Source organism: Aspergillus vadensis (assembly GCF_003184925.1).
Source record: "Aspergillus vadensis CBS 113365 unplaced genomic scaffold BO88scaffold_1, whole genome shotgun sequence".
Taxonomy (NCBI): domain Eukaryota; kingdom Fungi; phylum Ascomycota; class Eurotiomycetes; order Eurotiales; family Aspergillaceae; genus Aspergillus; species Aspergillus vadensis.
Window position 1 is genome coordinate 1,127,738 of NW_020292039.1, and position 21,712 is coordinate 1,149,449.

Below are 21,712 nucleotides of genomic sequence, written 5' to 3' on the forward strand. Positions count from 1 at the left end.
AATTGTGAGGGAATAAGTAAGTTTAGGGACATTTCTCGATAGATCCAGTATCATCTCTCTTATGGTTAGTTTCATAGGATATACACAGTCAGAGTCTCTCGCTTCGGTCCTGTTCAAATAGTTTGAATAGCCATTCACGACTTTTGACTGAAATAAATTCCAGATATCTAATTTCATGATGGGATATGCTGCTACGAAGAGAAGAAATAATGAATCAAAGACATAGCATCGTTACAGAGTCGTATTGGGATAACCACCGATCATCGTATATAATACATAGCATGCGAATCGCCCGGCTTGGCTATGCACTGCCCGCGATAGAGAGAACCCATGCCAAAAGACGTGAAATGAACAGAACAATAGGAAGAAAAGAAGAAGGAAATAATAACATAGAACCATCAGCACCCAATGTGGTGCGGGAGTAGAGAGATTTCTGCAAACGGCCCGCTCATCCAAAACATCAACTCTTTGCAGGGATATATAGAGCCAAATAATACCTCTATTAAGACAGGCATAATACAAGGAAATGAACCCAAGATCATTTTTGTAAGCTCGGCCAGCGGCCATGCATAGGAAACTGGAAGGTAGGAAAAGAATATGAGACAACCCATCACGCTTAAGCCGAAGACTTCTTCGATCCACGGAGCTTGGGGTTGCTGGCAGCAGCGCGCTTCTTCTGCTTGGCCTTGGAAGAACCGGCATCACCGCCCTCGATGAACTTCAGCAGCTCATCGACGCTACGAGAGTCCAGGGAGGCGCTGCCGGGAGCCCTGGCACCAGCGGTCTCGGGAGCAGTCTGGCCAACCTGAGGCTGGATCTTGGTGCCGAGAGAGCGAGGGTTCATGTTGACCCGGCGCAGACGGCGAGCCTGGATGTCCTTGGCATGCTTGGCAATCGAGACCGCGTTCTGAGTGAGCTGCTCCAGCCAGGTCTCGGCTTCCTTAGTGTTGCGGTCGTTGGGACCCAATTGACTAAGGAAGATGTTGTAGGCATCACGCATCTTGCCAACGGCACCCTTCGAGTCCTGGTCAAGAGCCAGAGCCTGGGCCAGCTGGAACAGAATGGTCGCGGTGTTGATGGACTGGCGGCCAAAGAGGTTCTCGCACACTTCCAGCGAGGCCTCGAACCACTTGCGAGAGTCCGAGTACTGCTTAAGGTGCTGCAGCATCACCGCGGCGTTGTTCATAGTGGTGATGGAATCGGGGTGGTTGGCGCCATAGATGATCTTCCAGAGGTCCATGGCATGCTTGATGTAAGCCAACGCAGTCTTGGTGTTTCCAGAAGCGTGCTCGAACAGACTGAGGTTGAGGTAGCTCAGAATGGTGTCAGCCGAGTCCACACCCAGAGTACGCTCAGTGACGATGACAGCCTTGCGAGCCAACTCGACAGCCGCTTCCTTCTCGTCGGTCTGGTAGTACAGCATGGACAGCTGGTGGTAAAGCTTGGCAACCTCAGGGTGGAGGATGCCGTAGATCTGCTCGTGCAGAGACAGAGACTCCAAGATGAGCTCCTGGCCCAACTGCTTCTGGTTCTGCATGAGAGAGATACGACCAGCCTCCAGGGCCTCCTCGGCGAGGGAGCTCCTGGGGGAGGCGTCCTTGACCAAGGGCACAATGTTGAGGATGTCATCAGGTACAATGGCAAGGATGGGCTTCTCCTCCTTGGCGGCGCGGGCGGGAGAGCTGGAATCGCCACCCTTCTTCTTCTTCTTGTTCTTGCCCTCCTCCTGAGCAGCACCGTTGGCACCGTTGGTGGCAGGAGCCTTGGCAGGGATCTGCGACTTGTCGAAGATGAATTCCCGGGCACCAAGCTGCAGACCGAGCTTGATCGACAGGTCACGGAGAAGCTGCAAGTGTCTAAGAGAGTTGAACCACTCGGCCTCCAGGGTGAAGCGGTACCGGATGGTCACCTGCTTCTCAATCTCAGCCCGGAGAGTGGCAGGGGTGGCCTTCTCGAAGGAGAAGTCGCCTTCAGGGTAGATGGAGCGCAGAGAAGCGTCGATCTCGGCAACAGGGTTGGGGTTGACATCAGCACCCAGAAGGCAGTTGAGCAAGTGAGAAATGCAGGAGGCGACGAACGGCGCCGGTACGTTACGAAGGTATTCGTTGGCAATGTGCTTGAAGGCACGGGCAATCATCTCCTGAACAAGGAGAGTAGACAGAGCATCGAGGCGAGAACCCTTCTCCTTGGACAGCTGAGCCAGCTTACCAAGGTAGCGGATGTTGATACCACGCTTGTGCAGAAGCTGGCTAAGAGACTGTCCGTCCATGGGGAAGCCGACATCACCGTCGTGCAAGTCCTGGATCAATTCGGGCATGATCTTGGAGCGCAGGTAGTCGCAGGTCTCGCGAACCTCCTTCTCGTCCTGGGCCCATTGTTCCTTCTCTTCGTCAGTCTGGGGAACCTGACCGCTGCAGACGTCGGGGTTCAGCGCAAGCGAGAATCCGGAAATGTCAACGCGCTCCTGCTCAGCAGCCTCCTCGCTCTTTTCTTCTTCGGAGGCCTGCTCCTTGGATTCGGTAGCCTCGGAGGATTCAGCCTTGGCAGCGTCCGCCTCGGCCTTGGCGCTACGGCGGCGCTCGACTTCGGCCTTCACGTACTGGCTCATCTTGTGTCTCCAGTAAGATTCAACGAGCTCCAGTCTCAGGACCGACATGCGGTGCGGGTAGGCATCGCTACCTTCTTCCTCCTGCCACATGACATCCAGGGGAGTCACGCGGTAGAGGTCAAGGACGTACTTGCGGCCATCAGTACCCAGAAGACCCTTGGTCTCCACGCTACCCTCGAGCTCGTGGCGCTGGCCCTCCTTGTCCCACACGGCGTGCTTCTTGACGCGAAGAGCCTTGGACATCTTCTCGAAGACGGACACAAAGTCGGGGTGAGTAGCCACGACATCCTTTCCTTCAACACCACCATAGTCGATCTGGTGCTCACCGGGCTCACGCTGCTTGAAGATACCGGGGACAATGCTCTGACCGACGATACGCTTGCCAAGGTAGTCAACGACAACAGTTCCCGGGGTGAAGAGACCGTTGATATCGAGCTGGTTGACGGCCTTGATGCCCACAACATCCTTTCCGACAGCGACACGGGCAGCCTCATCACCTCCCTCGGAGGCAAAGGTGCCAACACCGTCCGCGCCGAAGGAGTAGAAGATGTTGTTGTACACGAAAATCTGAGCATCGCGGCTCTCAGTGGGGTTCAGAGGAGCGACCTCACCACGAGCAACCAGAACGGCACCGCGAGCGGCGGCCTCGTTGTAATCAGCGAACAGCTTGGAGGTCAAGCGCTCACGGAAGACACGGTCCTGAACAGTCTCGCGAGGCAGCTCCCGGGTAGTCTGGAACTCCTCATTCCAGTCACGGAGGGTCTCCGCGTTGTCAACTCCGGAGATGAGGTAGTTCTCCTGGGAACGGGTGATGTCCGGCTGGTGAGCGTTGGCGGTCGAAGTGGGAGGGGGAACAAGCCACGGGTTGTTAGGGATGGCGTTCTGGAAGGGGAAGGTGGTCAGGAGATCCTTCTTGTTGTTCGACTCCTGGAGGGCTTCGAAAGAGGCGTTGAAGGAAGGCGACAGGTGAGCGATCAAGGTGAGCAGCGAGTGCGCGCGACCACTCTTGGGGATAGTCTTGGGGGAAGGATCGAACTTCATGTTCGAGTTCTTGTTCACGTAGAAGCCGGAGATGTGAGAGGTGATTTGGAACTGCTCACCCTCGTTGGTGGTGACCTGCAGGTAGAGCAAGTGGCCCTTCTGGCGGAGGTGGTAAGGAACGGGGTTCCAGGGGGAGAGAGAGATGGCCTTGACGGTCTTGGGAAGGGGGGCTTCGGCGCGGGGGAGGATGGTCTTGAAAGAGGGGGAGCTAGTGATGTCGTACTTGGACAGGGAGTGCTCCTTCTCTGACGCTTCAGCCACCTCGGCGGAGATGGCATCGTGCAGCGACAGACCAGCGCTGATACCGTGGAGGTTGTCCACCCGGTCACCAGCAGCGCCAACCAGCTCTCTCATGCGAACAACGTGCATACGAGCTTCCTTCTCGTTGTAGGGATCCTCCACCAGGGTGATCTCGGAGTCAGCCTTCAGGTCGGGCACCTCGGACAGCTCGACGAAGTCATTGATGCGCTGACCGTTGAATTCGAGGTGGAAGCAGGTGTACTGGAAGGTGCTGGGCAGCTCGACGATCGATTGGCGCACATCTTGAACTTGTTCTTGGCTCGACACCTAAGCATACGAGTTAGAGGGTTTTTGAATCATTCCCCTAGTCGCATGACACCTGTAGACATAATACCCACCATCACTTGGATCTTGTAGGGCTCATGGGGGAGCTTGACGGTGATCTGGAAGAGGCCTGTAAACGATGACTCATGGTCAGTAACAGGTACGCAAGATTGAGCCATGAAGCGACAGGAGAGACATACCACCAGTGTTATCCTCTTCCTGAGTCTCCTCAGGGTGGTTACCATTGGTGAGCTGTTCGGGAGTCTCTGTGGACAGGAGGTTAGTTTTATCGGACATATATGAGATCGGTGATTGACGGCCGGGAAAAGAGAGCGAACCTTTCGAGTGCTCCAATTCGCCATTGGTCTGGGCCATTATGACGGACTAATTGGTGGTAGATCGAAGGGAGAAATAGATAATAGAATGAATAGGTAGCACTTGATAAGACAGAGCTACCTGATGACGGCAAATGTAAAGCGGGTGGCGGTGGAAGTAATAGAAGGATGTTTTAGAGGAAGAGAAAAAAAAGGACGGAGGGTAAAACAGAAGCAAAATGGTATGATACAAGGACAAGGGCAATTGAATCGAATACAACCCGACCCCGTACCCAGGACAAGAAAAAGGGAACCCAAAAAAAGACCCGATTAAGAAAGAATTGGTAGGATGGAGGGAAAAGGTTGAAGCTGGAGAAGAAGCACACGGGGAAGCCGGGCAAGAGAAAATTTCGCGGATGCGGAATACTCTCGGAAGTGCTCGGGCGGTGGGAGAGCCAAAACCGGCACCAAAAACTAAATTGGTGGATTTGGTGGTTTCTCCACATCAGTTGGGACGATGCCCCGGCGACCAGATAAGGTGTGGATATTATACTAGTCAAAGTAGCCAAAGTAAGTCTGCATCATCGTGAAGTTGAGTAACGAGTATCTGAATTTTAAACATAAAATATGGTTTTTGCGGAGAAGATTGATTGTACGTAGATAGTAGATAGACCATGGCTCTTGCAGGCAGAATTGAACAGTGAGATCATTGCCCGTAACCTTACTTTGTGCGACCTCGGACAGACCTGTCACCAACACCATCTGTAGTATATACGCACAAGACTTCATTGATTAAAAAGAACTATATTGAGACTGAGATTCAGATTCCATTGATATACCCACCACTACATATTACTGAGCAAGTCTGTTATTCAGGTAAAGGCATTAGGGTTGAAAAGGTTGCAATTATGGCTGGAGGTTTCCTCCCCTATCACGAACCAGGCAGTACGTTGACCATGATCCCTTCACCACTACCATTGATCATTGAAAAAAACTGACCACATCAGTTGTCAACGTTCTCATCCTAATCTCCTTTTTCTTTTTCCTCTCCCTAGCGGAATGGATCTCTTCAAAAATCATCCGCGCCGGCATCATTGGCCAGATCGCCGTCGGTATTATTTACGGAACGCCACTGGCGAACATCCTGCATGAAGATTGGCAATCCACTTTCCTTGCGCTAGGTTATATCGGCTTGATACTCATCATCTTTGAAGGCGGGCTAGGGGCCCGTCTTGACCTCCTAAAAAAGAATCTTTTTCTGAGTATGATTGGCGCTGCAACGGGGGTTCTTTTTCCGATCGGACTTTCTTACCTGCTCCTCTACTTGGGATTCGGCTATGGTGAGTAATTATACATTGCACTTAAAAAGATTTTTAAGGTGACACATTTTGGCAGGTGCTGTTGAAACTTTCATCGTGGGAGCATCTTTGTCTGCTACCTCTCTTGGCACGACCTTTGCTGTCATCTCAACTGCTTCCAGCACAGTCGATCTCGCCCAAACTCGCGTCGGATCGATCCTCGTAAGCGCAGCTGTCATTGACGATGTTGTCGGCCTGGTAATGCTAAGGTAGATAAGCTACTTGCCCTAAGCCCCAGATCATCCACAGTGTTCAAACTCACGTAAAACAGCGTCATCAGTGATCTAGGCGAATTAAGTCAAGGTCACTCTGTCAACCTAGGCTGGCTAATTGGCCGCCCAATCGTAGCCTCCATCGGAATGGCTATTGTAACCCCCCTGGTAACAAAGTATCTCTTCGCGCCACTGTTCCGCCGCTATATCGAGTATCACTTCGCTCGGTTCGACCACATCTCCAACATCACTCTAATGATCTTGGTCCTTTGCGCGTTCATCAGTATTGCCGCGTATACGGGAACTTCCATCCTCTTCGGTGCATTTCTGGCTGGTACATTCTTGACTTATATCCCTAGTAAACATCCAGATGGACCGTTTGTGGTTATGAGCCGCGAGGAAGGCGAAAGGGAGGAGAACAAGAGTCCAACGTTTGTACACACCTTCGAGCGCTATCTTTTAGATGTGCAAAAGTATCTTATGGAGCCGCTTTTCTTTTCGAGTATTGGATTCGCCATCCCCTTTGTGCAGCTCTGGACGGGGAAGAGGATCTGGAGGGGTATCGTCTTTACCCTTCTTATGCTGTTTGCAAAGGTATCAGTTCCCGTTCTCTCGCTAAGCTTGGTTCTGACATGACTACTAAAACAATGACCAGCTCATCGTCGGAATCTGGGTCCCTCTCTGGCAATTACTTTCCAGTTCCAATCTCCTGAACAGAAAGACGGCGAACGAGTATCCTAGCGAAGAATACGCCAGCGAAGACAGCACAAAACCAGTCTGGTCCACAGTCTGTCTCTCTGGCCTACTTCTCGGCTCGGCAATGGTTGCCCGCGGCGAAATTGGCCTCCTCATTGTCGAGGTCGGGTACAATGAGACTTCGTACGTGAGCGAGGATGCCTTTATTACCGCCGTCTGGGCAATTTTGCTTAACACGGTCCTTGGCCCTGTAACTGTGGGGCTGCTGGTGAAATTCTATGGAAAGGAGATAGGGAAGGGGGAATGGGGCCTTCAGGGAACTGTTCCTGCTGCTGCTGCTGGTAATTTAAGCACTGATCCCTCACTTAGGTGATATGCGGTACACCACTGTCTTCCCATATAAACTACATGGCTTGACTACAAGCCATTGCTCTTGATGACTTCAAAGCTTGTTCCGAGGCTTATGGTGACATGTGTCAGAAACACCAGACATACTCCAACATACCCCAGGGAACTAATTCAGTCTCAAACCTGGTCCACGTCTTCCTCGCCAGGTGATTCACTCTCAGATACAGTCCAATCAGCCATCAACTTGCCAGGTGGTCGGCGGCTGGTATCCAGCTCTCATCACTGCAACAAGGGCTGAGTCAGTACTCTACAGACAAATTCTATGGGTGAGGTTTGAAATCAACAAGTAGGATGACCAATAATATAATAAATTCTTGTCAAAACATCTCTTGGATGCTCTGCGTGTGTTGGGAGATGCTCAGCTGAGAGGGTAGCAGTGGAAAACAATTGTTTTGGAAAAAAGCAAGTGTCAAGTCACAAGAAATGACTAGCTGGGGTGGAATTCTCGAACGCAATGGAATCCTTTCATCCCAGTTTGAGTCACCCAGCGGGTCCTGTGACTTCTACAGTATGCTTCGATTTAGGGCTGAGTTGCGTGAACTACGAAGTACTTGACGACAGCAGAAGTCTTATCGCTTTCCCTCTTTCTTAATTTCCGCCTTCGAACTTGGATCTAGCAGGAAAATCATTCTGGGGGATTCCGTTGGGTCAGCATGAGTGTGGTGTTCTGTTCTCCCTAAAGAATGTAACGCAGAGCTAATGGTGTGCATTCATGGCTGATGGATGTATAATGATAATAAGTGCGCGCTCCTGAGTCAGTTGTGGGAACACAGAGATGGGATATGGTAAGGCGATGGGTTCTAGCTTAGCCTGTTTCAGTTACCTAAGGTGACTTGTCTTTTGCGTAGGTCGGGGCCTATTGTCGCGGTCAAAACACAACGTAATCGATATCCTTCCAAGTTATACAGCACTACCTCTATTATGAACTAAAAGTTTCCAAGAGGGCTTTACCGGTGCTTTCATGGACAGGAACATGATGGTGGTCTTAGGTAGTGCTTGGGTAGAAGAGTCATGGCAAGAGAACACCCCCGCTGCCCCCTCCTATGATTACATAGCTGAGACACAGGTCTTTTCAGTTATTGAGATATGCAAAGCATGAGCAACAATGAGCAACTCAAACCATTGCACGTTGACATAAAGTAAAAGAGAAAAAACAAACTATTCATTGTTCCTAAAACCTAAAAACAAAGAATGCTCTAAAGGCACCGCGAAAGTCAAAGCAAAACACAACAGCACAAGCGTAGAAGTCAATCAGACAATGAAAGAAACATCCTCATCGTTGGGGTCGGCATGAAATTCGGCAGATGAGTCGTCACTACTGACTGTTTCCACCAGTACCTCGGCTTTACAAGCCAAGCAGGAGGTATTAGCTCCGCTCAGTTCCAGTCGTTTCAAGTGTCGATGATTGAACGGCACGAATTCGATAGGAAGATCGTACCGGCACACCCCAGGCCGTACGACGAGAACCACCCGGCCGTGTGGCTTAGGGAAGGATAGCGGATTATCGTCCTGCTTCTTAGAATGAATTGGACTTGAGTACATAAGTCCCGTAGAGGGATCGAACTTCTCCAGCTCGGGAAGTTGATGGACCTTCACCTGTCCGCCCAGTGTGACCTCATGCTCGGTGAGATATTCCGCACCCGCCTGAAGAAGGTTTACCAGTTCTTGACGGCGATCTGTCTTCTCTTCTGCGTCAGCCAAATCTCGGAGGAGGAGCTGAAACAGGCTGTCCGCTAGAAGCTGATCCGCCAGGTTCTCTGCCGTGTCCGCCTGCCGCTTCCGGTTCTCATCTCCAAACTCGTAAGGCGTTTTATCTAGGGGGGACTTAGGTGTTTGGTCTATTTTCAGGTTTGCAAGACCAAGGGTTACCATTCTCCACCAGATCGCATTGATGGGGCTTGCTAAAGAGATCTCGCTTGTCAGTGAAAAGGAAGGCAAGATTGATAGACATTCACATTGACCGTAGATCGAAGAAAAGAACAAACAGACACCCACCCTCGTAGTATCTCTTATACAGATACTGAAGTCTCTCAGGGAATGACGTATCCCCAGTCACATCAGCTCCGTCAATTTTCCCATCCAGGAACCAGAACGGCTTCTCGATAAAGCGGGTAAACATCAGTCTATTAATCATTGCTTGGATCAAGTATAGGTGAAACTTGTCACGCAGTGGAGGGGAAAGTAATGCTTGGATCGTATCCCAAGGTTCTTGGATACAAAACATATCAAGACTTTTAATGATAGCTTGTTTTTGTTCGTCGGAAAGTGACGGTGTAGATTGACATGCGTACGTATCACTCCACTCTCTAACCGGTCCTTGGAGGAAGGCATAATTGTGTTTGACTGTGTTTGGGCTGGGCTGGTATCCGACTCGGCTGATGGCCATTCGGTTACAATGGCTCAGGTAAACGTCATATTCCTCAGCAGTTAGGTGCACAGAAGGCTTTCTAAGTGGTTTAGAATCAGATGAAGGTTCGTCCTTTGAGGTTTTATGGGGCAGAGCAGGCGGCATTTCCTAAGTAGAGATCAGAGAAGTGAGCGGGCATTGGGGGATGCAGGATGGCAGGTGAATGAGGAAAGAACTGACAGCCTCTGCTTTTCTCTTCTGGCTTCGTGTACTCACCATGATGATCCAATCTGGCGAGGATGCGATGCGATGAATACATCAGCATTAGTATGGGACAGAGAGAAGAAGAACGAAGAAAAACAAAGAAGAGAGTATCCCGTGACTTTGGTCTTGGTCACTCAAGCTTGCAAACGCCACAACAACAACATCCACAAATACTCTTCCTTGCCCCACCTGTTGACAGTCTCTTTATCTTGCACCCCTATTTGGGTCTGAACTCTTTATCTTTGGAACGGTATATACCAAGGTTACAACCTCTTTGTCTCGGAAACGTACCGGCCCTACCACCAATGTTCCACCGTCTCCGTTACTTCTAATCCTTCAATTTCCTACACTCAAGGACTATGGCAAGCTCAAGTCCAAGATTGGTCATTGGGATCGATATTGGGGCGAGTAAGACAGGTATAATGATACTGCAGGCTGCTTCTTCTCCGACTGTGTTCGTCACTCACGTCTGCCATCTGAATAGTTGTCTCCTACGGCCGCAATGACGAAGGGACTCAGAACATTGACTTCTTCCGATTGCACAACAAATACATAGTCCCCACAGCAATCGCATACACTTCAGAAGATTCGTACGAGATCGGTGAGGACGCCCAGGCTGCGGGTACTAACTGTGTTTATTGGTTAAAGCATATGTTCGATGAGTCCCGCATCGTGAAAGACTCTAATGACAAGTTGATTGGGGAGATCGTTCAGTCGGCATGTAACCAACTTCCTCAAAGACAAAAGAATGATCCCTCACTAGTGGTATCGGACTTCCTACGTGGCATCTTAGGTAGTGTCCGGGCCACTCTGAATTCCGACACCACACTCCTAAACCTGCCATGGGACTTTGTATTCACACATCCCTCAACATGGTCGGAGAATTCTTTTCAGAAATTGAAACAGGCTGTCTACTCAGCGGGGTTTGCGGAATCTGAAGGCACAAGAATCAACTTCATTACTGAGGCGGAGGCCGCCGCTGTGTTTGCGGCTAATGAACAGGCTTCTGCTATGACACCATTCAACTATGTAAGTATCTAACCAGATTAAACTGCCCCGTTATTACCGCCACTATTCTTTTAGTAACTGTGAGCTCTCTTAACAGCCTCATTATGGAGTGATTGTTGTCGATTGTGGGGCGAGCACACTGGTATGAGCTGTTTTCCGAAACAACCAGTCCCATTTCTTTTCGATATTAACAGCACACTAGGATGTGACCACCTTTTTTGTGGATCAAACTAACCCTTTTGAATGCCAGAGGCTTACGGCCATCACTAGTAAGCAAGGTCCCTTGAGGTTGTGATTCAGCCTAATTTCTCATCAGGTAACGCCTGTGGTGCTGTTCAGCTTCAGTCGCAGATCTACAACGCTTTGGAAAGCAAACAAACTCACAGTCGTTCGACCAGAAGCAACACTGGACTCACCAACTTCGTCGAATGGTCCCGGAAGCATTTTCCGCATGGTCCTATATCAAAACCAGGTTTCTACAAGCTCTCAGCAGCTGAGATGGGGAAGATTTACGATGAATTTACAACCAAAGTCATTGACCATATCCGACAACAGATAGCTTGCGCGAATATGACCGCGGGCGGGAATATTGTCAAGGCAATCCACCATTTATTTAATCTCAAGCTGCATCGAGAGGCTAACATGTCTGACAGAAGCTAGTGCTAGTTGGGGGACTAAGCAAGTCGTCCGAAATTTCAACAAGAATCAACCGTGCATTTCCAAGAGAATCCGGAATCAGTGTCTACCAGCCACCTGGCGAGTAAGGCTACCCTCACCCTCATCACGGCATTTCCATCGTTCAAACCCACTGATACCTTATAGTCAACCAGTAACTGCAGTTTGTCTGGGTGCGACAGCGCGCGGCATTGTGGGGGAATTCCAACTATCCTTCAAGTTCTGGCAAAATTACGCTTTCTGCTATGCAGGCAAACGACAAGATATTATTTCCAAGGTAATCCATGAGCCTGCCCTGTCAAGTTGTTGCCGATGTACTAACCTTCTCAAAGGGAGACACCTTCAACGGAATTCACCCTTTGCACTTCAGATGGACACTAGCGCGACACAAATTTGGTTTTGACCACATGTCTATTGCTGAGGGGGATGGCCCAGAGAACAAAGTCTACAAAATCAGATGCGACTTGTCACAACTGCCAGACAACTTGGGGCAACTGGATGTCTTGGCGATATTCCGAGCCACGGTAAAGTTCGATGAACAGCATTTTCCACCCGAGCGCATGCTCCATATCGCCGTCCACGAGATGTTAACTCCACAAAAGCGAGTCATAGGTCACGTACGAATAGCCATGCAGGGTGATCTAAGTTAAAGCCCTTACCGCGTGATAAACCCGCTCGGCAACGGTTCAGAGGTAGGGGGGCGAGGGAGGAGAAATCTTGGACATATATACAGAAATCGTTTGAAGTGATAGATTGTCAATTCATTTTCGGCGTCATGGATGAGCATTTAACTATTGCATCTATTAGATTATACATCATAGGACCTAAAATGCAGACTACGCACAGGGACATTAGTTAGAGCCGTGCAACTGTCGAGGCCAATCTGCTGCCCCTAACCGGGGTTTTAGGGTCTAGTGGTCACTGCACAGGGCGCTGCCTTGTAGATAGAAGCAGACTATAGATCATCCATGCATGCATAAAACCAGAATAAGCACGACTCTGTACCTACTAGTCTCCCCCCTCGAACACAAAGCCCCTCCCGGGTACATCTATGGCCTCCGCTATAAGATCTTACGCCCCTTGAACGATTGCCGAGGACCTTTCCCCAAGTGCCCCCAAGAAAGTAGACCATGCTCTACCGAAGCCATTTGGTAGAGTCATAATACAACGGAGAAAAGGAAAGAGGCGGGCGGAGAAACAGTAGGCCTATGCAAATACAATCATACATGATGACCTATCATGTTTTGTTAGAATTCCCACAAATCCCGCCCCCAGACAAGAGTACTAGAACAGCAACTAGTATTCAAAAGGCCAACGAGCAGGTCCCTCCAATCCCTAGTACTTAGGTATACTATATACTATCCATCCCCCCCCCTTTCACAGTTGACTCCCAATCTTAGTACTACTAGTATTGGTAGGATTGTAAGTTGTACCAAATTTTGGCAATTGGCGCGGCCGCCGGCATCGGGTCCCCGGGCACTCACTTCGTATACGTATAGTCCAGTTGGCGATGGAAGCCTTATTGTATAATAGCTGGTCTCTTGAGGTGATTATTAGGGCAGCAAAGGAGAAAGCCGAGGTGCGTAGTAGGATCCTAGGTCTCCGCCAAGGCAAGCAAACCCTTCGGGGCTTTTCGTGGTGGGTCGCGGTGCAGGTGTTTCTGCTCGATGGTATCCGCGTATTGGGACTTGTGAGGTAGGACGGAGGTGGTGTGTATAATAACTAAACTAGAGTATTCTGAGAGGAATGAGTTTGTTTCATCCGACTCGGACTCTGTGGACAGTAGGTACTCTTATCGCTGTAGTGATGACGATGGAGCATGCATCTGGACGTGGGTATATGGAGTAGAGGACTTGGTCGGGCGAGGACTTGGGGGCGAAGAACTAATTTTATAGGGACGTATATGGCTATTTAGGGCGCAGAAATCGGTTTCAACTCGAATTCAGAATGTTGGTAGTATACTATGTATGCCCATGGCATTTGTTTGTAGGAGTATTGTGGTGTTGATGGAGATGGTACTCCTTCAGGGTTGGAGAAAGCAAAGGATTTCCTCTTTTGCAATCAGCGGGTTTGTGGATATCACGTCAGCCGGGGGGGGGGGGGGGTTGTTTGTGTTACGGATGGTAACAGGAACAGTACACGCTGATTTTAAACCTGTCCAGACCGATTTGATGGTCCATGGTGTGCCTCAAGCGATGTACGTGGATATAATTTTGCACGCGTTTGGCAAGAGGATGGCCATCTTAAGCAACTTTGATATCAAAAGAAAGTGATCTTGGGTGGCATTAGTTAGTCATTCCAATTTTGAGCTCAGAGGGTGTTATTACTGACTCGGATTGGAGGTCTAAACCTTTTTTTTTTTTTTTTTTTGACTGTCAAGAGATGACTGTATGGAAATAATAGAGGCAGTGGATGGTATACAACGGCACGAGATCAGTGTCTTCACTTCGTAGGCCCAAACAAAGCTTCATTATGGCAGCTATCTAACTACGATTCATGATCGTATTAGACCGGTTCTTCCCAGTTGCTATCACAATCCCACGTTCCAATGCCATGAAACTATCGCTATATTCACCAAGTAACAATGAGAGAGAGTAGCCAGGGTAGCTTTCATTAGTAGATGATGTCTGTGTTCGGTGCATTTACTGAGCATAGTATTAATAGACTCGAATGGGACAAAATCTACGACAATTGACATTAATATCTCAAGTGGGACTTCCAAATCCCGGTCGTGTTCAGCATATTCCTCATATCTTATGACCCTCGGAAGTTAGCAGGTACAATCTTTCTCGACTTGGTGTGCCAGAAATTCCTACTTTGATAGGTACTACGCGTGCAGGCATAGGCATGTCTTTCGAGATAATGGATGGTACCTTGACCTCTCTCTGTCAGCCTTTATCAAGATCATGGGTAAGAATTAAGCGCGTCTTGACATCCATCAGTTCTCTCTGGGGAGATCGGACTGGGGTGCAAAGATCGTTGAAAATGTGCATATCCTTGAAAGACAGAAGTGCCAATGGGTCAAAGAGCGGAGTTTGTGACGTTCAAATAAAAGAATAAAGAGGGAGAGAAAGAAAGGGTAAAAGAGAACGAGAAGAGGGGTTTCGTGGAACAAAGGATATGGAAATGGATGGATGGGAAGGAAAATGAAAAACAAAAAGAAAAAAAAGAAAGAAGATGGGCCCGAACCGCGATTCGAACGCGGGGCCTCTCGCACCCAAAGCGAGAATCATACCTATTATTTAGTTAGACACAGAAAGCCAAGACAGTTTGACTTGAGGGATGCTTACCACTAGACCATCCGGGCTCGTATACGTAATCGGGTGGCAAATAGAAAACAAAGCCTAAGAGAGGGAAGATTACGAAGAAGTAAAGCCAAAAAAGAATTGAAGATAGGCCCGAACCGCGATTCGAACGCGGGACCTCTCGCACCCAAAGCGAGAATCATACCTATGAATTTGTTAGACGATGAAGGTGGCGAAATGTTTGATTGGATAAAGCTTACCACTAGACCATCCGGGCTCGTATGTGGGGTTCTTTGGGCTTTTTCCTTATATATAGAGGGTAAAAGCTCGGTCCATGCTAGATTTTTCGTTGCTGTTGGTGTTCCATAGGCGGCGTTCATATACATATGTTTTGGATGGCTGGAACGCTCGAAGAATTTTCACGTCCAGCTCCGTGATGCTTATTCATCGCCATTTGCGAACCGTTTTTCCCAGACTATTGTGTGCTCCTTTAAGTTTCTTTTATCAGTACTAGTTCTAGGCTTTTCGACTCACCCAGAGAGTCAATTGGATACCATTTTAGGGATGAAACTCATAGACAACTCAGGTTTGGTCCTTGACAGAAGGGCTTCCTTTCTTATCTTGTCTCTTCTGCTCTCTAATAGTGGTTTAAACTCTGATATGCAGGTATACCTCTACAAAATGTGACCAATACTAAATGTAGTAATATGGCCGTAGCTTCGCGCAAGAACATATAGTAATAGTACGGAACTGAATGAATATAAATACCCATGAGTCCCTGAAGAACAACTGCTACGTGATTTATATATTTTTGAGATGTACCTTTGGTCTTCATCATGGTTAGCATCTACTAGCCTTGGAATCGTATCTGAATGCCGGATATATATATGAGATCGGCGGGTTTTTTGTTTAATTCTGCGATGCAACTGTACTTAGTATGTTCACTCATGATCAAGTACTCAACCAAAACTGTTTATAAAGCGATGAAATTCTGAAGCTTCTATTTATAGCTGTAGTATCTCTGGCATCGATGGTGCGATACCACACCATCAGTACCGAGCTTTCAGAAGCGGCCCCTAAGCACTGAGGGCTACCCAGGCCAAAATAGCTCTTCGGTTCAGCCTCAAAACAATGGATCGAGCTTCATTGTGGGCCTGTGCTTAGTCTCACGTAGCAGATCCTTCAATGCTCGTTGGAGCTTTATGTGCTGGGGAACCTCCATGCTGCCAGAAATAAAATCCGGTTCATCGATGTACATCCGGCGTTGGTAATTACGTCCCACCAACAACGCCAAATTCTTTTCGAAATGATGTTGAATCCCGCACAACCCCAATATATCTCTTGCCTTAGTTCGATCGAAGTTTAGGAGTGGTATTCTCTCGGCGCCAATATTTCCCTTGGAGTACAAGAGCGCCAAGCTGTAAAAGGCCAACCATGTCTTTGGATGTTGAAATCCGAGTCGTTCTGTGAATAGCCGGAGAATGTCTTCGGTTGCAAGCATGGCTTGCCAGTAAATATTTTGACAATTGCATGCTGTCTCGTGCATTGCCACATTAGTGTCCCACAGAACCTTCTCAATTGCCGACTTCGTTCCAACAGCCTCTGCTGCCAAGTCGAGTATATCTAAGGAAGTTAACAACTGCTCTTTCCAGCCCCAAACAAGGTGGAAGTTGAGAGCCGGTCGATTTTTCTCGGACCGTATTTTCTCGAGATCTGCATTATCTGCCACGTCTGTCTTCCGAAGAACGGCCCTTAGCACGATCACTCTGAAACAACCATCCGAGTACCTGATGATGGATGGATCTGAAACTCCCTGCAGGAGGCATACAATGTCATATTGCTTGATCGATTCCACTGATTTCCCCATGGTCCATCTTACTTTCCACGCTTTCTTGTAGTCCATTTTAGCCTCCCCAGTCAGAAGCACTTGCAAAAAGGTCTTTGTGTGCGTTTCTTCCGCGGTGACAATGAGCCCCAGGACCCATCCACTGCTCTGTATGCTTGCAATTTCCCTACCAGGCCAGGTCTTCACTTTTACGTGTTTATCCAAAAAGAACCAGATTAACCGTTGAAAGAGATGCTCCCAGGGCACTTGATAATTGGGTAACAGACCGGGTGCTTTATGAGCATCAGAACTCAGTCCCAGTAAAGCATAGATTTTATCATGCAGAATAGAGGCCTCGTTCGTATGATGCATATCAACCAATTCGGACAGAGAGAGCTTCTTCATTGAATGCGTTCCATACTGAGGTCGAAAGATTGCTCCACGGATCAAATGTGTTGTACTCAACACACTAGGGCCAGCATACGAGCCCCATGCTTGAATGCCCGTGGCAAATGTGTAACCGCTCATTCTGACAGGACCACACTGTATCTGAATATTCCGAGCGAGACCTACTTCTTGGAGGATCTGTTATCTCTCATTAGACATTGGATATCGCTGCGTAAAGAGCAGGAGGAGGGGGAGGACGGTGGTGGCCATAGCGTGGTAATACTTACCCACATGCGATAAAACCATGTCCGCTGGAACAGACTTTTAACTCCCTCAGTGGGGATGCTGTCTGATGGCAGATTAAAAGCTTCTCCAGCAAACACTCCCTCTGCCGCTTCACGAATAGCTTCTAAAGCCTGAGTACTATTATCCGCCTCCTCGCCCAACCACACCATCACCTGGCTAGCCTGCTCATATATGCGCGCCATGTTTTGGATTTGCTTCTCTTTCTCTCTCATATTGTTCTGGTCGATGCAAATTGCGTCGACCCATAATGTCCGTTCAAACTCATAGCCTCGAAGCCTAAGGAGGGCGGAGTGTAAATTCTTCCCGACTGAGAAAGCCTGGCTGTTGATTGAGATGTTGCACTGCCCGTCCGCCTTATCTCCCCATACGTATGAGAGGGCGTCATACTCTTGGGCAGTATCGTCCAGAAGAGAATAATTGGAAAGCTGGCATGCGATCGGAGCGGCTCTGTTCTTGCTTGGGAGCAGACGAAGTATGCGAGTGCTGAAAGGCCCTTGATCCAGAGGAGAATATTGGAAGACGGGCATGGTTGAGAACAGTAGTACTTCTTTTGGATCACTTTACGGGATGAAGGTCCTACAGCGTGCTTTATGAGCACTTTAACCATGCAGAACAGCCGTTCCTGATATCCCGTGTCAACGATGCAACGGATGGAATGCCCCTCGAATTCGTATGAAGCTGATGTGCCAATGATGGTGGGGATTAGAAAGCCGTTGAGATGCCGACCGTGTGGAATTAGCCAACGAGGTGCACATTAGCGAGGGATTCTCGTGCATCTCCTAGTAGTAGTAGTACTTAATACAGTAAGAGTGTCGACAACCTGTCCTTGCAAGATTGGCTGGCTGTGTCCCTGCTTATCCTGGGTTCCCCGCCATGAACAACGCATCAGTTTTTGGTTTTAGTACCCCTCCCCCCCTCTCCATACATCTAGATTAAATCATGCACGGGGCCCAAGGGGAGTACCGCCTATCTACTCTGCAACTGGCTGCGGATGCCCCACTGACAGGAGCGGATAGAGGCATTAGGCGAGAGCGGGGTTGTCACTTGTATGTATAGTCTATAACATGCTTGCGAATATTATTGAAGAATGCCGACAACGGATTGGATCCACATCCTCATTAGTCTAGATAAGGTAGCCCCCGAGCAGCGTCGGTCCAAGAATAAGTACGGGAAAATTATTCCGTAGACGAACTTTGATGGTCTGGACATCGTGTCAGGTACTAATATTGACTTCCTCCAGTATACTTTGACAATTCTGCATATGCTGTCCTGGGCCATCTGCGCAAGATGGATGAACTGGCTATCCATAACATAAGTCCAATAAATTTCAGCCGTGAAGGTATAACATGAACTAAGTCTGTAATAAGGCAAAGGTGGGTGACTGACTGATAATGCTTTCGTACACAGATGAAGGCGAAGTGGTACTATATCACATTAATTCTCAGAATCTAAAATAGTTGACCAACGGGGAAGCTGGTTTATAGTAAAAGTAATAGATTAGTAGATAGATAGATGTTATAGACGTGTCTTGAATCAGTACCGATGATATAGTATAAGCCGCGGATAATATTATGGCCGTGATAGCATCAATGTGCATGGAATATAGGTCACGTGATACAAACCGGGGTATTCCATTAAGGAAACCTGATTAAACCACTGCAAGCCTGAATTTGAGACAAACAATGCAACTTGAAAAGGGGTTTATTATTTTAAATTGCACCAACATCTTGCTGGTCCGCACCGATTACAACTGCATCATAACTAACAAGTAATTAGTCTCTAGTTATAGCAATAGATCTGAATAATGATCAGCCACAAGGTGGGCCCGGGATGCGAGGCGCAGCAGCGGAGTAATCCACGCCAATCCGATCTGGGCGAGTAGTACCGACTTTTTGGTAGCAGTTACTGATTCGGGCCCGATTCCAACTCACCTCTTTTTCTCACCGTGCGCTGGCCTTCTTTCATTCATTCCTTCATTTGTCGCTGCTTCGCTCTTTCCCGCACCTTCTCTCTGCCCAATTTCTTGCCATTGGGAGCCTTGTTGCTGTCAGGATCTGATTCCATCTGGAAACAGCGGTTCTTTCGATGTATAGATAGAGTGGTGTCTCACTTCTGTGCCGGACCCATCTCCGCCCTTTAAAAAAGTTCCACACACTCCTTTATCAATTTCATTCGATCTCAATTTTTCATATAGATATTCATCCGTTGTCTGATATTATAAGGTGATCATCTATCCTCTTCGGAATTGTTATCCGATAATTAGCAGGGATATCCGATACCCAGCAGAGAACCATGTGGTATCGCAATGCTCACCGGTCCGTGATCTCTTTCTCTCGGGCTGGCCTGCGGACACCTCCCAGGACAACAACCACAACTACTGCTGTTACGCGCATAGTAACCCCCTCCTATCGACGGGGTTTCACACAGGGCTCAATTCGGAGAAATACGGATTCCTCCTCTTCGGAACAAAATGCCTCCAAGGAACGTAGGAGGCGGAGGAGCGACGACTCGGAAGAGGAACCTACTCTGCGGTCGACCTTATTAAAGATGGGGGAGTCTGCAGCTACTACTCTTGCTTCGATGGCTGTTCTGGGGTAAGCTATCTTGTTCTTTATTATTGATTTCCCTCCATGCTAATACCTACCAGTATGGTGGGATACGCGTACCACCGGTACTACAAGTATCTCATCCTGGAGAAGATGGAAAACGCCTTCAAACCGGGTGATCCGGCCCTCGAGCTGGCCGGTGTGGAAGACGGAAAGCATCAGTCTACCTACGAGGAGCATTGGGTGCATCGCGATGAGCAAGCCAGAATGGATAGAATCATCTCCGGTAATGCTGGAGGTCGGTATTACCTACTGGTGGGCGAAAAAGGAACCGGAAAGACGTCGATGCTTCTCGAGGCAATGCGCAAAATTGACGGCGAGGGCTGTGCCATGTTCGAAGCTCATGCTGATCTTGAGCTTTTCCGGATTCGTCTGGGAAAGGCTTTGGACTATGAGTTCCATGAAGAGTAGGTCTACTTAAGTATTCTTCTCCTTTGTGTGCAGCGGGTTGCTGACGCCACATGTACAGTTACATCGGCAGTCTCTTCAGTATCAAGGGCCCTCGGGATACTACCGCGCTCCTTGATATCGAGCGCGCTTTTAACAAACTGGAAAAGGTTGCTCTTGCCAGAAGGCGCAGCAAGAAGTCGCCTTTAGTCTTGATAATCAACAGTGCCCACCTGATCCGAGATGATCACGATGGCCAGGATCTGCTTGAGGCGATCCAGCAACGGGCCGAACAGTGGGCTGCAAGTGGGCTTGTGACAACAGGTAAAATTATCTACAGATTCATGTATATATACCTGAGTATTGACGGAAATAGTTTTGAACAGCGACGAGTACTGGGTGTATGAACGCCTGAAGAAGTACGCTACCAGAATGGAGGTCATCCCCGTGCGGGATCTTCCCAAGGACCGGGCAATGGAAGCTCTGAGAAAGTACCGCAAGCAGTACTTTGGCCAGGAATTGACTCACGAGGAGCTTGAGGAGGTGTACAACCTTGTCGGTGGACGGCTGTCCTACCTCAACCGTGTTGCCAAGGCCCTAGACTACAAGAAGCTCTGTGAGAGCATCTGCGAGGCCGAGAAGACGTGGTTCCTCAACAAGTGCTGGATCCTGGGACCTGAGATGGATGACGATGTCATGGACCAGCAGAAATATGCTGTAAGTGCAACCCCCTCTGTCGATGACAAAAAGCCGGCGCACTGACCGACATGTAGTCTGCGGCAATGGTGCTGGCGAAAGCACTTGTGGACAAAGGAAAGGAAATGGACAGGACGTATGATCCGAAGCTGGGCCACATTCTCCCAGAGATCCCTCTCCATGAAGCGCGACAGATCATGACGCGCGCGGACTTCATCCAGAGCTACGACCACGAGAACATCTTCACTATCGACTCGCGGGCGATGGTGCGTGCGGATTCGGTACCCATGCAGAATGCGTTTAAGGAGATTTGTAGCTGGCCAGGTTTCGACGAGCATCTGGAAGGCACTCTTACGCGCATTGGAGACATTGAGAGCTTGGGACGTACTCGGGAGCTGACGATCAAGGACCTCTGGAACCAAGGCAAGTATCAACTGGTCATGCGGGACCACAAGGGTCGTGAGCAGGGTGCGGCAGAGTTCTCCGTTGTGGAGCCAGAACAGGAAAAGGAGGATAACTGAAGACCAAGGTTTAGCCTGGTGAGCCTGTACGATGTATAGAAGATGGAGGGTCTCTGCGATACCTGATCTCGGAGGATATCTCAGAGTGTACTACTACTACATGTGCCACATGGTGGGAAAGTGGCTTAACCGACCCATGTATTTAGAAGATTCGCTTCGAAGCCACTTACGACTGTCTTATAGAATACACTAACTACATCTCATCCGAGTTACTTGGGGTCTTTGGATTCTTTGGGGCATCGTC

General features: G+C 48.8%; 6 protein-coding genes, 1 non-coding gene and 1 pseudogene across 8 annotated transcripts; 3 read left to right on the plus strand and 5 right to left on the minus strand.

Moving 5' to 3' along the window:
- Positions 1-616: 616 nt before the first annotated feature.
- BO88DRAFT_329346 (translation initiation factor 3 subunit CLU1) lies at positions 617-4,588 on the minus strand (the record flags this gene model as incomplete). Its single annotated transcript, XM_025702595.1, has 4 exons — positions 617-4,216; positions 4,288-4,343; positions 4,414-4,479; positions 4,552-4,588. The coding sequence occupies 4 exons, from the start codon at positions 4,586-4,588 to the stop codon at positions 617-619; spliced, it is 3,759 nt and encodes a 1,252-aa protein (XP_025568217.1).
- A 546-nt stretch (positions 4,589-5,134) lies between these two features.
- On the plus strand, positions 5,135-7,570 carry BO88DRAFT_400099 (cation:proton antiporter). Its single transcript, XM_025705480.1, has 5 exons — positions 5,135-5,472; positions 5,535-5,867; positions 5,923-6,094; positions 6,157-6,691; positions 6,753-7,570. Exons 1-5 carry the CDS (start codon positions 5,436-5,438, stop codon positions 7,164-7,166), a joined length of 1,491 nt encoding a protein of 496 aa, XP_025568218.1. The 5' UTR covers positions 5,135-5,435; the 3' UTR covers positions 7,167-7,570.
- Positions 7,571-8,341: 771 nt separating this feature from the next.
- On the minus strand, positions 8,342-9,870 carry BO88DRAFT_400101 (uncharacterized protein). The gene is made up of 3 exons (XM_025705481.1): positions 9,825-9,870; positions 9,197-9,716; positions 8,342-9,102 (listed from the first exon to the last, which is right to left on the minus strand). The coding sequence occupies exons 1-3, from the start codon at positions 9,825-9,827 to the stop codon at positions 8,453-8,455; spliced, it is 1,173 nt and encodes a 390-aa protein (XP_025568219.1). The 5' UTR covers positions 9,828-9,870; the 3' UTR covers positions 8,342-8,452.
- A 301-nt stretch (positions 9,871-10,171) lies between these two features.
- Positions 10,172-12,145, plus strand: BO88DRAFT_448245 (uncharacterized protein; the record flags this gene model as incomplete). The annotated part of the gene is made up of 8 exons (XM_025710424.1): positions 10,172-10,229; positions 10,297-10,841; positions 10,918-10,962; positions 11,023-11,089; positions 11,137-11,411; positions 11,474-11,580; positions 11,643-11,772; positions 11,828-12,145. The coding sequence occupies 8 exons, from the start codon at positions 10,172-10,174 to the stop codon at positions 12,143-12,145; spliced, it is 1,545 nt and encodes a 514-aa protein (XP_025568220.1).
- Positions 12,146-14,675: 2,530 nt separating this feature from the next.
- Positions 14,676-14,802, minus strand: BO88DRAFT_t30 (annotated as a pseudogene). The gene has a single exon. The product of its transcript is annotated as a tRNA-OTHER (tRNA).
- Positions 14,803-14,890: 88 nt separating this feature from the next.
- Positions 14,891-15,017, minus strand: BO88DRAFT_t29. Its single transcript has one exon. It is a non-coding gene; the product is annotated as a tRNA-Asp (tRNA).
- Positions 15,018-15,863: 846 nt separating this feature from the next.
- On the minus strand, positions 15,864-17,886 carry BO88DRAFT_459863 (uncharacterized protein; the record flags this gene model as incomplete). Its single annotated transcript, XM_025711101.1, has 3 exons — positions 17,601-17,886; positions 17,240-17,534; positions 15,864-17,114 (listed from the first exon to the last, which is right to left on the minus strand). The coding sequence occupies exons 1-3, from the start codon at positions 17,783-17,785 to the stop codon at positions 15,864-15,866; spliced, it is 1,731 nt and encodes a 576-aa protein (XP_025568221.1). The 5' UTR covers positions 17,786-17,886.
- A 1,317-nt stretch (positions 17,887-19,203) lies between these two features.
- On the plus strand, positions 19,204-21,675 carry BO88DRAFT_377628 (ATP-binding protein). Its single transcript, XM_025704410.1, has 5 exons — positions 19,204-19,852; positions 19,906-20,271; positions 20,334-20,575; positions 20,628-20,968; positions 21,025-21,675. The coding sequence occupies exons 1-5, from the start codon at positions 19,551-19,553 to the stop codon at positions 21,466-21,468; spliced, it is 1,695 nt and encodes a 564-aa protein (XP_025568222.1). The 5' UTR covers positions 19,204-19,550; the 3' UTR covers positions 21,469-21,675.
- The last annotated feature ends 37 nt before the right edge of the window (positions 21,676-21,712 follow it).